Here is a 14,755-nt window from a genome sequence, read left to right as displayed (position 1 = left end):
AAACAACTGACGCTGCAGAGCAATATAGTAAAAATAACAGTTCTTGTAAGATGGGGATTGCAAGACATCGAAAAGATGACGAGGAAAACGGGTGTGAGACTGTGGATGTTTTCTATTGACCATTATCTGTGGTATATAAAATATCACCTCCCTGATAGTGATTACTCTCATCCTTGACTTGATGCCTTGTGTGTGACTGACACTCAAAAAGTCTACTGACCTCCAATAGCTGTGAAGTTGTACGGTAAAGCATGTTCTCATAGCCATGCTGTTATGGGTGCATTGTATATGCAAGATCTAATAAAAGAACTGGTGAGTGTTTGTGCTTTAGATTAGCATTGAAAAGACAAACTAGTCTGTAAGTGCAAAATTGTTTCTACAATTTAAAGTGACCAAGTGCTATAAAATGTAGAAAATAACCAAGAGCAACTCTTAAAAGATGTTTTTGGAAGCAGTAAGAAGGACATCAGAGAACTACATGTTGAGCATCAGTACAAGTTATACACCCCTGCATGTCAGGATTGTGAGAGTGTTGATGGTGATTGACAGGTCCATCAGAGAGGCGTTCTGCACCAGTAGGTCGACTGGCTTGGTTGAGTTTGAGGTCTGATTGCTGAGACCAGTGATTTAATATGAAACAGGTGGACCATGAACTGATACCTGAGGGCTTCCAGTACGGTTGTGAGGTGGACGAAGCAGACTGTGCTGCAGTATTTAAACCGTAACATCCCCTCAGGAGCCACAACCACCCTGATGTGAAGTAAAATAACTGGTCATTTCTTACAGAATTACAAGCTGTCACTTCCCAGGGTTTGTTTAAACTGAAGAGGTAGGTAAATGCGATCAAATCATATCTAGAGTGTTTGAGTGTGTATGAGATATTTTGAGATAAAGCTAGATTAATATCATCTAAAAGCATTTGTTGTTTATTTAATGCACATCCATCCATTTGTTTTGTATCACTTATGCTACACAGGGAAAGTTGAGTCTATGCAGTGGATTAGAGGAGCCAGAAATAAAACTGTTGGATTTTTGCTTGTATAGGAAAATAATCAAAGATTACTAACATGGGTAACAAGAAATGTTTTATTTCTCTTACACAAAAGATTGGACAACAATTAAGATATTTTTCATGATTTAACAGTGATGCATTGCACATTTAATGATGTATGAATCTGTGATAAAAGCTAGTTCTGGTTCTAACAGCTATAAAAGTTTGTACCCTCTTGTTTGCTTTGATGCTACAGAAAACGAATCAACACCTTCTGACAAACCAGAATCAAGCATCAAACACCACTGGTGTAAATGTGTCGATCTAGTTAAATTCTACAAATCAGCATTGATAACATCATAAAAATGAATTGATCAACATATTCGCAGCAGCCCAGATCCGATTGGTTTGAGGTTTCATGAGGTCTTCATTCTTAACTCTGACCACTGTCTTTTGGTGGAGGGTCCACATGATCAGTCTGGGGCAATGATGAGAGAAACGGATTGGATGAAAGTTGTAAAGGTTTTGGCTGAGGTGTTTGTCCTTCCCTGTCAGTGTCTGAGTGTGAAACATCCTGCAATGGTTAATCAACAAGGTTGTATTTAAAGTGATGTTTAAAACAATTTACAATTATAAGAAAGAAAAAAAAAGGAAAATAAATGGTGTGAAAGAGGTTTTGTATACCACTGATGGATACTTGTACTGCCTGCTATTGTTAGGATCGATCTTAGCAAGTGACTGGACATCTCCATCACGAGCATTAACTATGCGAAGGCAAATCTCCATGTTACCCAACTGACAATGGAGAGGCTTTGCATTAGTATAGTTCTTCTACATACAGAACAAACATATCTATGCCTTATTAAAGAAGCAGAGAACAATACTGTGCTAAAAAAAGGAAAGATGTTTTAGAATGTTACCTGTGGTACAGAGTTGAGGTGGCCTGGGCTGAGGCACGGCCTCACAGGAAAAGAGCGGAAAGGAAGTTTCCAGAATCCACTCTGAACCTGATTGTGAATGTCAAAGAGCTGCAGTTTGGACCAGCCTCTCATCTCCTCATCACACAAGCCAAAACCACCAACAATCTGAACTTCCACCACCAAATATAGAGATGGAGACGGCTGCACCCTGTATGGAAACTTTCAGTTTTTGGTTCTCATGACCGTAAACCTCCAATAACAATTCAGAACCCCTACAAGCACAACTATGACAGTCCTTTGTGTAAAAGCAGTGTGATTTTAAACATGGTTTAATTCATTCACTGAAAATAGCTGAAGTCACACTGAGAATAGACAACAAACATGGCGATAATATGATGCTGACGGTTGTCTGCAGTTTTAGTGGGTGATATGAGAAAACAGTAACCTTAATACTGTTTGGATCTTTGTATAAATTTGCATATCGATGTGTTTAAGCAACGTAAAAGAACTTCATGTGCAGATGCTGACAGACATTTTAATTAGTATTTTGTTTTAAATGTTATTATATGACATGAGAAACCTTGACACTATTAGAAGTCTATTGTGTAAGTGGTATAACTGTGTGAATCCAAAAGAAAGAGCTTTTTAAACCCCCTTTTTATTTCTTATTAAAGCTCCAGTGTTTAACTGAATGATTATTAGATTAGAACAAAATCCAGTCAGGTAGGCAGTTTATAACAGTCTTGAAGGACAGAGTGTAAATGAATCAGGATTAAGCCTGGTTACCTCTGCACAGGCTGCTGAACAGCTAGTAAGGCATAGTTTCCAGAATGCCTTCTCGGTGGATAGCTTAAAGCCTCAGCAGGCTGGCATTGGACAGGTGGCATGGGGGTAGGCTGCCCGATTTCTTGCCCCCCAGAGAACAGCCTGGCTACCAGATGAACTGATCTAAACATGGCATCCACACCAAGGACCATGTCATAGAAGATCAGAAATCCAGACCTGTATATACAAATTATCATTAGGTTTATTTTCTGATGACTGACATTTGGTATTTGTTCTGTTAATTATGATTGCAATACTCTGTGCTGACAATATTCATCACTGACAATACATTGAAAAAGGTGTGCACTAACTATCCATTATTATACTGTACATTGTCGTGCTTTGAGGTTCCAGATAAGATTTACATGGGTGGGTTAACATATATAAATCTTACAGCTTCATCACTTTGCTTTAACGTAATTGAAAATATACAATATGGTCAAAAGTTTGTGGACTTCTGACCATCACACCCATAAGTGGTTCTTCCCTAAAGTTCCACAAACTGTTTCCACAAAGTTTACAATTTCCCTTCACTGGAACCCAAACATGTTCAAGTATGATCATGCCCCCTGTGCACAAAGCATAAAGCTCCATGAAGACAGGGTTAACCAAGGTTGAAATGGACGAACTCGAGTATCCTGTACAACGTCCTGACCTGAACCCCACTGAACATCTGTGGGATGAACTGCTATTTTTGGCTCAGGTCTCCTCAATACATGTCAGAACCTGACCTTACTAATGCTCTTGCGACTGAAAAAATCTATCAGAAAGTCTTTATAAATATATATAATTACAGATAATTATAACAGCAAATCTGTAATGTAATGGCCAAGTGTCCACATACCTTTGGCGTTGTAACATGGTAACAATTACCCTTTGCATCTCATACCACCCCATTGTAGATTACTTTCTTATAACTGTATATCCAAGCATTTTATTCCTTACATATCATCTATTAACCGATGAAAAAAGATACTGAACTCACACGGGATCATAAGGAGCAGGACCAAGAGAGTCAGCTGAGCCAAACACATGTCTGTCCATTAGTGAATGCTGTTGTGAACCATGTTCCTGAAACATGCAACAAGTGTCTGTACAGATAACATAGTAATAACATATACAGCACTACTAGATTTAATAAAACACTCACTCACTCTCACTCATTTTCTACCGCTTATCCGAACTACCTCGGGTCACGGGGAGCCTGTGCCTATCTCAGGCATCATCGGGCATCAAGGCAGGATACACCCTGGACGGAGTGCCAACCCATCGCAGGGCACACACACACACACTCTCATTCACTCACGCAATCACACACTACGGACAATTTTCCAGAGATGCCAATCAACCTACCATTCATGTCTTTGGAAAGGGGGAGGAAACCGGAGTACCCGGAGGAAACCCCCGAGGCACGGGGAGAACATGCAAACTCCACACACACAAGGCGGAGGCGGGAATCGAACCCCCAACCCTGGAGGTGTGAGGCGAACGTGCTAACCACTAAGCCACCGTGCCCACCTTAATAAAACAGTGCAACTTTATTGTACAGATATACAAATATAAATACAAATGAAACCTACTTGAGCAGAAGGGTGAGTTTTTCTCCCCCTGCTTTTCTCCACTTCTTTCCTGAGGTTGGAGATCTCGGTCTGCAGACTGGAAAGCTGATGGATGTGGTGCCTTTGGATCAGACTGAGCTCTGAACCAGCTAAAGCAGAAGGTCAATGAAAAGGACAGACGCACCAATAGACGGTTAACTTCGTCAACAATACTTGATTTGCTCTTTAGGTGGAACTTACTGTGATTTCTTTCTTCTTGTATGTCGTAAAAATACCCAGCCAGAGAAATATTACTTTCTGATTTTATGTATTTATTTATTTTTTGTCTTATTCTTGCCTTACTCTTGTGAATTTCAACATGGTTCCATAATTCCAGAATTTATCTACTCAGCCAATCATGTGGTAGCAGTGCAATGCAAAAAAGCTCCAGTTCATATTTACAATCTGAATGAAGAAAAAGTGTGACCTCTATGAACAGGTTGTTGGTGCCTCAACATTGAATGAGATCATGGTGAGATGCTTTTCCGCTCACCATGGCTGTAATTAGTGATCATATTAGTCACTATATCCTGCCTGGCAGATTGAATCTCTAATCAATAAGGTGTTTCCACCCACAGAACTGACACTCACTCAATGTTTTTTTTTGCTTGTTTGTTTTTCACACCAAACAGGAGAATTGTCCCAAACGTTCCTGACTTAGAGACTGTTGTTGGGTAAAATTCCCAGGAGATCAGCAGTTTACTCACTACTGAAATCTGGCACTAACACCAATGTCCTTGTTACCGTCACAGAGATCACACTTTTTTCTTCATTCTGGTTGAATATCTCCTGAAACTCTTGAACTGTATCTGCATGTTTTTTTTGTTTTTTTTTTTGTGGTATTCTGTTGCCACATAACCGGCTGATTAGGTAACTGTATAAACGTGTTTTCCGATTAAATTGGACAGCGAGTCTATAAGAAGACACTTTTCAATGAAAATATAAGAAAATCATCTCTCTGCTAATAGCTGATCATTTTCTGTAGCTATCACTAAAAATCTTTACCAAAGTCCTGCTGAATTCTTAGTTCCTATTGGTCAGAAGGTGTAGTGATTATTTCACTCTAACACTAGTGCAACATTAGCTTTTCTGTAGCTAAGTGTAAGACACTTGTTTTGCGCATGCTATACATTTATGGAAATAGTCTCCAGCGTCAAGACAGCAGACTTTGCACTCAGCAGCTTCTTTCTAACATGAGAAGCTGTATTTTTTTGGTATTATTAACTTCAAAAGTAAAAGAAAGTGAGGACAATAAGAGAAATACTGTATATAGCTGATAAGAAAGTCAGCGATAACAGGAACTAACTTGTTTCTGTGACGAGTCAAACCATTAAATGTAGCAGAAATTATTGCTCATTAATACAAACAGGCAATTGCTGTGGTGTGAGGAATAAAACACTTTAGGGCATGCTGTTATTGGAAAATAATCAAATTTGCAACATCCTGCTGTATTTTAGTGCTTACTCGTGACAGTTTTCTTAATGAACTTTATGATATTAAGCCAAGTAAGGAAATTATATTTTGGCGACAAAAATGATACTGGATAATTAAAAAAAAATGACAGGGATTACCAGCTCTTCCTCTGTGTCTCTCTCTGTCTATCTGCAGTTTTAGGATCTGCTCCTCCAGCTGCTGGTTCTCTTGCTCCACTGCCATGATAATTGAGTCCAGGGCTGGATGAGAGAACTTCATTCCTGAAGACAGCAGCGAGTAATGACAAGCTTTCACAGAATGTGGAGTAGTAAAGCTTCACAAACTCTGCATTACTCACGTCTGTTCTTCCTCGTCCGGTGTTCAGCTGCAGGTCGGCTCTGCTCCAGCGCGTGAGACTCGGCCTGAAGGTCATGCAGGTGAGCCAGAACCTCTGGATCAGAACCTCCAGATTGTATGTACGCTAGATGTAAAGATCTGTTAGAAGACAAAAAATATTTTCATGGATTTACATTTCAGTAGAAACTAATTCAGAATATTTATGTTTATTCATGCTATTAGAGTATGAGACAAAGCCAAAACCTTATCTGGTTGGAGAGCGGGTCATCCGCAGAAGAGATGAGGTCAAAGGTTAAATGTTGTATCCTCCAATCCTCTAGGGGGTCTGGTGTAACATTGGTATCTTTCACTCTTAAATAAATCACAGTTCAACAGTATAATAAAAATTGATGTACAAATGGAAATTGTTAGTGATTAATCAGAAGAGCTTCTCTCTCCATCTCTCTCTCTCTCCGTCTCTCTCTCTCTCTCTCTCTCTCTGTCTGTCTGTCTGTCTGTCTGTCTCTCTCTCTCTCTCTCTCTCTCTCTCTCTCATTCTCTCTCTCTGTCTCTCTCTCTCTCCCTCTCTGTCTGTCTCTCTCTCTCTCTCTCTCTCTCTCTGTCTGTCTGTCTCTCTCTGTCTGTCTGTCTCTCTCTCTGTCTCACTCACTCTCTCTCTGTCTGTCTGTCTGTCTCTCTCTCTGTCTCTCTCTGTCTGTCTGTCTGTCTCCCTCTCCCTCTCCCTCTCCCTCTCCCTCTCTCTCTCTCTCTCTCTCTCTCTCTCTCTCTCTCTCTCTCTCTCTCTCTCTCTCTCTCTCTCTCTCTCTCTCTCTCTCTCTCTCTCCCTCCGTCTCTCTCTCTCTCTCTCTCTGTCTGTCTGTCTCTCTGTCTCACTCACTCTCTCTCTGTCTCTCTCTCTGTCTGTCCCTCTCTCTGTCTCACTCTCTCTCTCTGTCTGTCTGTCTCTCTCTCTCTCTCTCTCTCTCTCTCCCTCTCCCTCTCTCTCTCTGTCTCACTCACCCCTGCAGTGCATTGATCTGAGTGCTGAGTCGGCACAGAACCTCCTCATTTCTCTCTTCTTGTTCTTTTAGCTTGTGCAGGATCTCTTCCAGATGAGCCGTTCCATCACGCCCTATCAGGGCCATCTGCCGTTCAATCTCTAGACACACAAAAGTTTAATTTATTAAAGAAAGTCTTATCACTTACATCATAACATTTAATCAGTCATTCCCTCACCAGCGTCTCTTATTCACATTGACATTTATACAACTGAGCAGTTGAGCAGTATTGTAGCTTGTTGTGTTATAAAGAATATGAAGAATTACAGCTTTTCTTTTACAAAGTACTGACACTGGAGACTCCTTCCATAAACGCTAAATAAACATTTCTCACAAAAAAAACAGTATTTAAAGCCAATTTTTACTCTTGGTTCGGAAACAAAGTTTATGCTGAGTGTCTGATGTACAACTCATTGTGTAAGCCTATGAAGTTACTATGAAGTTACTATGAAGTTACTATGAAGTTCTGAATAAGTGTAAGCTGTTATTATGTTACTATGACAAATTGAATGAACAAGTGCATTAACATAAACCTAGAACTTGTTTTGTAGCCAGAACTCCTGTCAGAGCTGTGAGATTAATCAACACCTTCTGACTAACTGAGAAATCATGTTATCAATGCAGTTTGTTTTATATTACAATTTATTTATTCACTCTAATATAATCCTAATGTCTGTGTGTAAGCGAAGTGGTGCTTACACTCAATGTCCAATATAATAGGAACAGCTGTACACATACTCATTTATGCTATCAGACATCACACGGCTAGCAGCACAATGCCCGAAAATAATCAGAGCGCTTATTTGAGTTACTGTAGACTACAGACAGCTCAGACCAGTCTGTTCATTCTCTCTTGGTCTCAGCGAGTCTTTTGGTCCTTTGGTCATTAACAAGGGTTTTCAGCGGCAGACCTTCTGCTCACAGGATGTTTTCTGTATTTTGCAACATTCTGTATAAACTCTGTGAAATTCCAGGAGATCAGCAGTTGCTCATCCGTGCCATGGATAAAGTCAGAGTTTCTGTGTGTCAGAGCCATTCGATGTTTGATGTGAACATTAACTAAAGATCTTAACCTGAAACCGTACCCAGAGTTACCATGGAAAATCAACTGTCCTTTTCTTCGCATGTTGCTAATGTGACATGCTCATGTCATTTTCTTCTATACAACATCAGAATGGTGCTCAGGTGCTTGTTCAGGCTCTTGTCATTTTGAGACTGGATAACTTCAACTTTCTGCTAGCAGGTCTACCTTTGAACACAATTCGTCCTCTGCAGATGATCCAAAAATCAACTGCGTGACTTGTTTTCAACCTGCCTCTGTTCTCACACACACTGCACCAGTCCACAAGCTTTCGGTTGCTACATGCATCAGATTCAAAGTCCTGATGCTTTCCTACAAAATCCAGCTCAGCCAGCCAGCTAAGACTAGAGCCCGCTTACCTCGAAGCTCTTCAAGAGTCGATAGTCAAGTCAAGAAGCTTTTATTGTCATTTTAACCATATATAGCCGATGCAGTACATAGTAGAATGAAACAACGTTTCTCCAGAACCATTCTGGAGGAACTTTGGACTCTTGTCACTCTTCACATTGCACCTCGCTCCCTCAGAGCTACCAGTATAATTCCTCTCAAGAGAGTTTTAGACTAGTTGGGCACGGTGGCTTAGTGGTTAGCACGTTCGCCTCACACCTCCAGGGTTGGGGGTTCGATTCCCGCCTCCACCTTGTGTGTGTGGAGTTTGCATGTTCTCCCCGTGTCTCGGGGGTTTCCTCCGGGTACTCCGGTTTCCTCCCCCGGTCCAAAGACATGCATGGTAGGTTGATTGGCATCTCTGGAAAATTGTCCGTAGTGTGTGAGTGCGTGAGTGAATGAGAGTGTGTGTGTGTGCCCTGCGATGGGTTGGCACTCCGTCCAGGGTGTATCCTGCCTTGATGCCCGATGACGCCTGAGATAGGCACAGGCTCCCTGTGACCCGAGGTAGTTCAGATAAGCGGTAGAAAATGAGTGAGAGAGTGAGTGAGAGTTTTAGACTGATGGATTCCTGCTTCTCTATTTCTCTTTCTCTCTTTCTCTAGAAATTGTACTCTCTCTGATTGTCTTCCTTGTCATGAAGATTTTGAACCTCCACTGAGATGAGGCCGACCCTGTGAGGATCCTGAGGCATCTAGAGATGTCCCAGCTCCAGTTGGACTCTGCTTCATGAAGTATTCGAACATTCCAAGAGGAGATGCCGACTCCATGTGGTCTTTGAGGACAACAACCGCCTCATCAGTACAACATTTATCAGACTGTATATTCATAATCACACCCTCCAGTGTCACCCAGATGAGTCTGGTTCCTCTCAAGGTTTCTTCCTTTACCATCTAAGGGAGTTTTTCTTCACCACGGTCACCTCAGTCACTTCAGGCTTGTTCATTGGGGATAAATACAAGCACATTTAAATATATCTAACATTAATCTTAAATTTTTGTACTATATTTATATTCTATAAAGCTGCTTTGAGACGATGTCCATTGTTAAAAGCGTTATACAAATGAATTTGAATTTAAGTCTGTGTCCTAGTGAACCAGTGTTGATGTATTCACTGATCGAGACTTTCACATAAATTTAAATACATCTGCATAATTTTCTGCATCGTGATGCTGCCCCATGATTGGCTGATCGGATAACTGCACGAATGAGCAGGTTTTCTTTATAAAATGGATGATGAGTGTCAAGTTTTAATAACTTTCCAGCTGGTTTCATTGTGGTGTGGTGTGGTGTGGTGTGGTGTGGTGTCTGAGTGGCAGACAGGTAGAGACGCCTCCCTTGTCCTGTTTGGTTGTCATGGTCCACATCAGATCACAATTTCTCCAAAGTTCTGATTTTAAACTCATTGAATCTGCTTTTAAACCCAGTTTCCGCAGTATGAATAAGGAGTGACACAGACTCACGCTTTCTCTGTTGCTCCAGCTCAGTGGTGTTTGCCTGGATTTCAGCCAGCTTCTGTTCATGGTGTTTATACACTTCCCGAAGCCTCTCTCCATCAGTCCACTTTCTGTCTGGACACAATCCCTTTAAAAACCCATTTCACATATATAACCTTTTATTGCACAAATAAAAGCTGTATAAAATGTATAAAAATAATCAACTACTTGATTAGAACATTTTTAATATTTTTTTTCCACTAAATTTTAAAACATATAAGATTATTAAAAAGTGACCTCTCCGTGTCTTCGGGGCAAAGTCTCTTCAACTGACATCCTCAGCTTATGAAACTGAAATAAAGGATTTGTTCAACTCTACTGTGATCTACACGACTCTACTCCATAAATTTGAAATCAAATATATTTGTGCTGAAATCTGAGAAGATGATCTCACACCTCATGAGTGAGCTTGTTAAAGGCCAGGCTGTCAGCCATGCTGGGTTCTCTGTGGGTCTCTCGTCTGTCAGTCTGCTTTAGCACTTTATCTCTCTGCTCTTTCAGCTGTTCACACAGAACGGCAGTATTTCTATCATCAGCCTTTACTTTCATTTCTTTCTTTCTTTCATTTTTACTCTTTTCTTTTTCTTTCTTTCCTTCTTTCTTTCTTTCTTTCTTTCTTTCTTTCTTTCTTTCTTTCTTTCTTTTTACTCCTTTCTTTCTTTCTTTCTTTCTTTCTTTCTTTCTTTCTTTTTACTCTTTTCTTTCTTTCGTTCTTTCGTTCTTTCTTTCTCTTATTTTTTACTCCTTCCTTTCTTTCTTTCTTCCTTTCTTCCTTTCTTTCTTTCTTCCTTTCTTTCTTTCTTTTTACTCCTTTCGTTCTTTCATTCATTCTTTTTTCTCCTTTCTTTCTTTCTTTCTTTCTTTCTTTCTTTCTTTCTCTTATTTTTACTTTTCTTTTTCTTTCTTTCTTTCTTTCTTTCTTTCTTTTTACTCCTTTCTTTCTTTCTTCCTTTCTTTCTTTCTTCCTTTCTTTCTTTCTCTTTTTACTCCTTTCGTTCTTTCATTCATTCTTTTTTCTCCTTTCTTTCTATCTTTCTTTCTTTCTTTCTTTCTCTTTCATTTTTACTTTTCTTTTTCTTTCTTTCTTTCTTTCTTTTTACTCCTTTCTTTCTCTTATTTTTTACTCCTTCCTTTCTTTCTTTCTTTCTTTCTTTCTTCCTTCCTTTCTTTCTTTCTTCCTTTCTTTTTACTCCTTTCGTTCTTTCATTCATTCTTTTTTCTCCTTTCTTTCTTTCTCTTTCTTTCTCTTTCTTTCTCTTTCTTTCTCTTTCTTTCTCTTTCTTTCTCTTATTTTTTACTCTTTTCTTTCTTTCTTTCTTTCTCTTATTTTTTACTCTTTTCTTTCTTTCGTTCTTTCTTATTTTTTTACTCCTTCCTTACTTTCTTTCTTTCTTTCTTTCTTTCTACTCCTTTCTTTCTTATTTTTTACTCCTTCCTTCCTTTCTTTCTTTCTTTCTTTCTTTCTTTCTTTCTACTCTTTTCTTTCTTTCTTTCTTTCTTTGAAAATCTGTTTACAGCAAAAATAACAACACAACTTGTCCTCTGTATCAGTAGACAATAAAATGTACATGATGGATGGATGAATGGATGGATGGATGGATAGATAGATGGATGGATAGATAGTCTCCAGTGTACAATTTTTTCAGGTTTCTCTTAGTAACAAAATAAGATGTAACTGTTGTCATTAACAAAGTGAGGGAACGTTCAAAAAAAATATGCTCACAAAACGCGAGGTCTTGTAGAGACGCATCATTTGGAAATAAGTGACTCTTTTGGGTGTGATGTAACCTGCAGTGTAAATGAAACAACCTTTGAGCTGTTGTTTACTGTGAATAGTGAGATGTGTGTTGACCTTCCAGCTGTGTGTATAAAGCTGTGCTGCTGCATCTGGAAGATGAATCCTCTTAATGAACCACTGACACATCATAACATCATAACAAACATAAATCTAAAGAAAAAGTATTTAGTTTTAAATTGCGAGAATATTTTGTTGATTAATTCAATTAATTCAGGATAAAAATATTTCAAACTTTGGTTTAAAAAAATTGAAACGAGTTGTTTGGGAGCCAAAAGAGTTGATTCCTGTTTGATGAGCTGAGCCATATAATGTGACTCACCGAAGAGAGCTGGAATTCCCTTCACTACTGTATGAATTTAAGGGAAATATGAATATCTTTATGAAAAATATATTCACATTTACTGTTAATTTATAGCATATGGATCATATTTATAAGTATAATATTTTTGCCTCATTTGAGTGAGAAATATAGAAATTTCTAAATGGTTTACAATTTTAAAAATTTACAAAAGTATGTATATATATTTTAATTATTGAGAACAATGATCCAGCATTACATATCTATAAGTTGTAAGCCCTTGTGCAGCAATAACTGTAATGCACAACAGCTTAGAAGACTTTTATCCCATTCCTCAGTACAGAAGAGCACATGAACTGCTGGCTTCAGGTCCTTCCACAATTTCCCTTTTTGATTAAAGTCAGGACATTGACTTGGCCATTCTAAAACAATATCTTTGTTCCTCTTTAATCATTATTTGGTAGACAGACTTGGGTGCTTGTGCTTGTTGTCTTGGTGTATGACCCAGTTCATGGACAGATATCCTGACAATTTTAACTAGAGATCGCTAATAAAATTCTGAATACATTGTTGCAGCAATACAGGCCCAAAGCATGGTACTAGCACCACCACGTTTCACAGACGGTATCAGGTTCTTATGCTGGAATTCTGTATTTTACTTTCTCTAAAAAATAACGCTTCTCATTTTAAAACGAAAAGTTTTATTTTGGTCTCATTCCTCCACTAATTATTTTTCCAGTAGTCCTAAGGTTTGTCCACATGATCTTCATGGTTCAGCGATGTTTTTTTTGGAAAGTAGTGGCTTTCTCCTTGCAACTCTGCCTTGCAAACCGAGGTTTGATGACAGACTCGTGAACATTAACATAAGCTAAAGTAAAAGAGGCCTTTAGTTAGTTCGGATTTACCCTGTATTCCTCTCTGACCCAATAGACTATTACCCGACTTGCTTTTGGAGTGATCTTTGTTGGTTGACCACTGGGAATGTACCAGTGGTCTTAAATTTCCTCCATTTGTACAGAATCTATATGACTATGAGTCCAAATGCTTAAGAGAGGATTTTGTAACCTTTTCCACCCTGATGAGCAAAAATAACTCTTTTTCTGAAGTCCTCAGAAATCTCCCTTGTTTTTGGCTTGTGGAAGGGGATCATGGGGTCACCTATTTTATATAAAGCACTCATGAACACCTGATTAACATCCCATTGACTGAAATCTGATGGAATCTAATTTAACCTCGAAAATTAAATACTAATCCTAGAGGTTCACATACTTTTGCCTTTCACAGATATATAATATTGGAACATTTTCCTGAAGAATAAATGACCAAATATAGTTGTCTGATTGATTTGATTGGGTTCACTTTGTATGCTTTTGGGACTTATTTATGCAGAAATATAGACATTTCTAAAGGTTTTCTCAACCTGTCTTTAGATTTACTGAGAGTGGAATGATACAGTACGCTTTTTGTTTATACATATTAAAATACACATCATGACCATATAAATAATTTCTAAATAACTTTAGCACTAATATACTGATGTTGAAAGAATAACTTACTACAGGTAAACATGTACTAACTAAAAACAAGGCCATTTTCACTGAAATCCCATCTGTTTTACTTACATGAATCAGATCAGGAGTCTTAGTCATTCTTGGGCATAATACGCAAATATTCACCTTTTCAGGCTCACCGATTTCCGCTCGTCTTCTCCTTAATGCTGTCGGGTCTCCTATGGCACTTCCTATACAGAACCGGGACTTGTGCTTGTCCAAAAGGCCAAAGGAGCGAAACACCATGTTACAATCATGACAGCTGAACTCTCCAGAGCGCTCCATCTCAGGCTCTGACATACGTTAGTTAACCAGTTGATTCAAGTGGCACTGTTTTCAGTTTTCTCAGCTCGTTTGTTTGTTGGTTACAGTCACCATGTCAGTTTAAGTTAACAAAGGACACGGATAAAGAGGTCCCTACAGCACACACTTCATAAACACAAGGCGTTAGTTTTACTAGGCTGCATTCTGCATCATATTCAACTTTCAATATCACTTGTCCTCTTTGATCCACTTTAGAACAATTTTTTTCCAATTTAATATACAAACACCTGGGCAGAAAACCAAATGGTAGACATATTTGGCAAATTGGTGCAAAATATTTATTACAATTTCTTCTTCACCCCCCCTCCAAGCTGCAGCTTTTTTTTTTTTTTTTTGCTTTGTCTTATACAGATAAACCCATATACGACACCTTATTATTATCTGCAAATAACGTTAACAAAATAATCATCATCTTCCAAAACTCACAATTTTTATTCTTATATTTTTTTTTACAATCCACCCTGAATATCAAGGCTGCAGAAACAACATAATGCAAACAAAAGAAGAAAAAACTATTTATGTGGGATTTTTTACAGCTGTACCAACATAAAAAAAAAGAAACGAAAATCTGTAATAAAGCCTTTTTATACCCTATCAGCAAAAACAAGGTACAAAAAAAAAAGAAAAAAAAAAAAAAAAAAGAAAAAAAAAAAAAAAAAGAAAGAATGGAGATGCATAAT

The 14,755-nt window shown here is 38.5% G+C and overlaps 2 protein-coding genes across 3 annotated transcripts in view; both read right to left on the bottom strand.

Annotated features, from left to right (window-relative positions):
* Window positions 1–14,755, bottom strand: part of LOC132844292 (low affinity immunoglobulin gamma Fc region receptor III-like) — a 237,143-nt gene that overhangs the window by 20,514 nt on the left and 201,874 nt on the right. The gene's annotated exons all lie outside the window — the stretch shown is intronic.
* On the bottom strand, window positions 1,284–14,696 carry ccdc17 (coiled-coil domain containing 17). Its single transcript, XM_060867543.1, has 14 exons — window positions 13,824–14,696; window positions 10,502–10,606; window positions 10,343–10,396; window positions 10,073–10,193; window positions 7,104–7,242; window positions 6,348–6,455; window positions 6,106–6,242; window positions 5,906–6,028; window positions 4,317–4,444; window positions 3,722–3,807; window positions 2,698–2,913; window positions 1,912–2,119; window positions 1,676–1,786; window positions 1,284–1,565 (listed from the first exon to the last, which is right to left on the bottom strand). The coding sequence occupies exons 1-14, from the start codon at window positions 14,049–14,051 to the stop codon at window positions 1,425–1,427; spliced, it is 1,905 nt and encodes a 634-aa protein (XP_060723526.1). The 5' UTR covers window positions 14,052–14,696; the 3' UTR covers window positions 1,284–1,424.

This window comes from Tachysurus vachellii, chromosome 4 (assembly GCF_030014155.1).
Source record: "Tachysurus vachellii isolate PV-2020 chromosome 4, HZAU_Pvac_v1, whole genome shotgun sequence".
Taxonomy (NCBI): Eukaryota; Metazoa; Chordata; class Actinopteri; order Siluriformes; family Bagridae; genus Tachysurus; species Tachysurus vachellii.
This window is presented reverse-complemented; position numbering and strand designations above follow the sequence as displayed.

What these genes read in the sequence shown, in the direction of transcription:
- ccdc17 (XM_060867543.1), bottom strand. Translation starts at nt 14,051, where the DNA reads ATGTCAGAGCCTGAGATGGAGCGCTCTGGAGAGTTCAGCTGTCATGAT. An exon ending in GTTCAGCAGCCTGTGCAGAG is followed by an intron (nt 2,120 to 2,697) that starts GTAACCAGGCTT and finishes GTTTCCATACAG; the next exon opens with GGTGCAGCCGTCTCCATCTC. An exon ending in AGTACAAGTATCCATCAGTG is followed by an intron (nt 1,566 to 1,675) that starts GTATACAAAACC and finishes TAACCATTGCAG; the next exon opens with GATGTTTCACACTCAGACAC.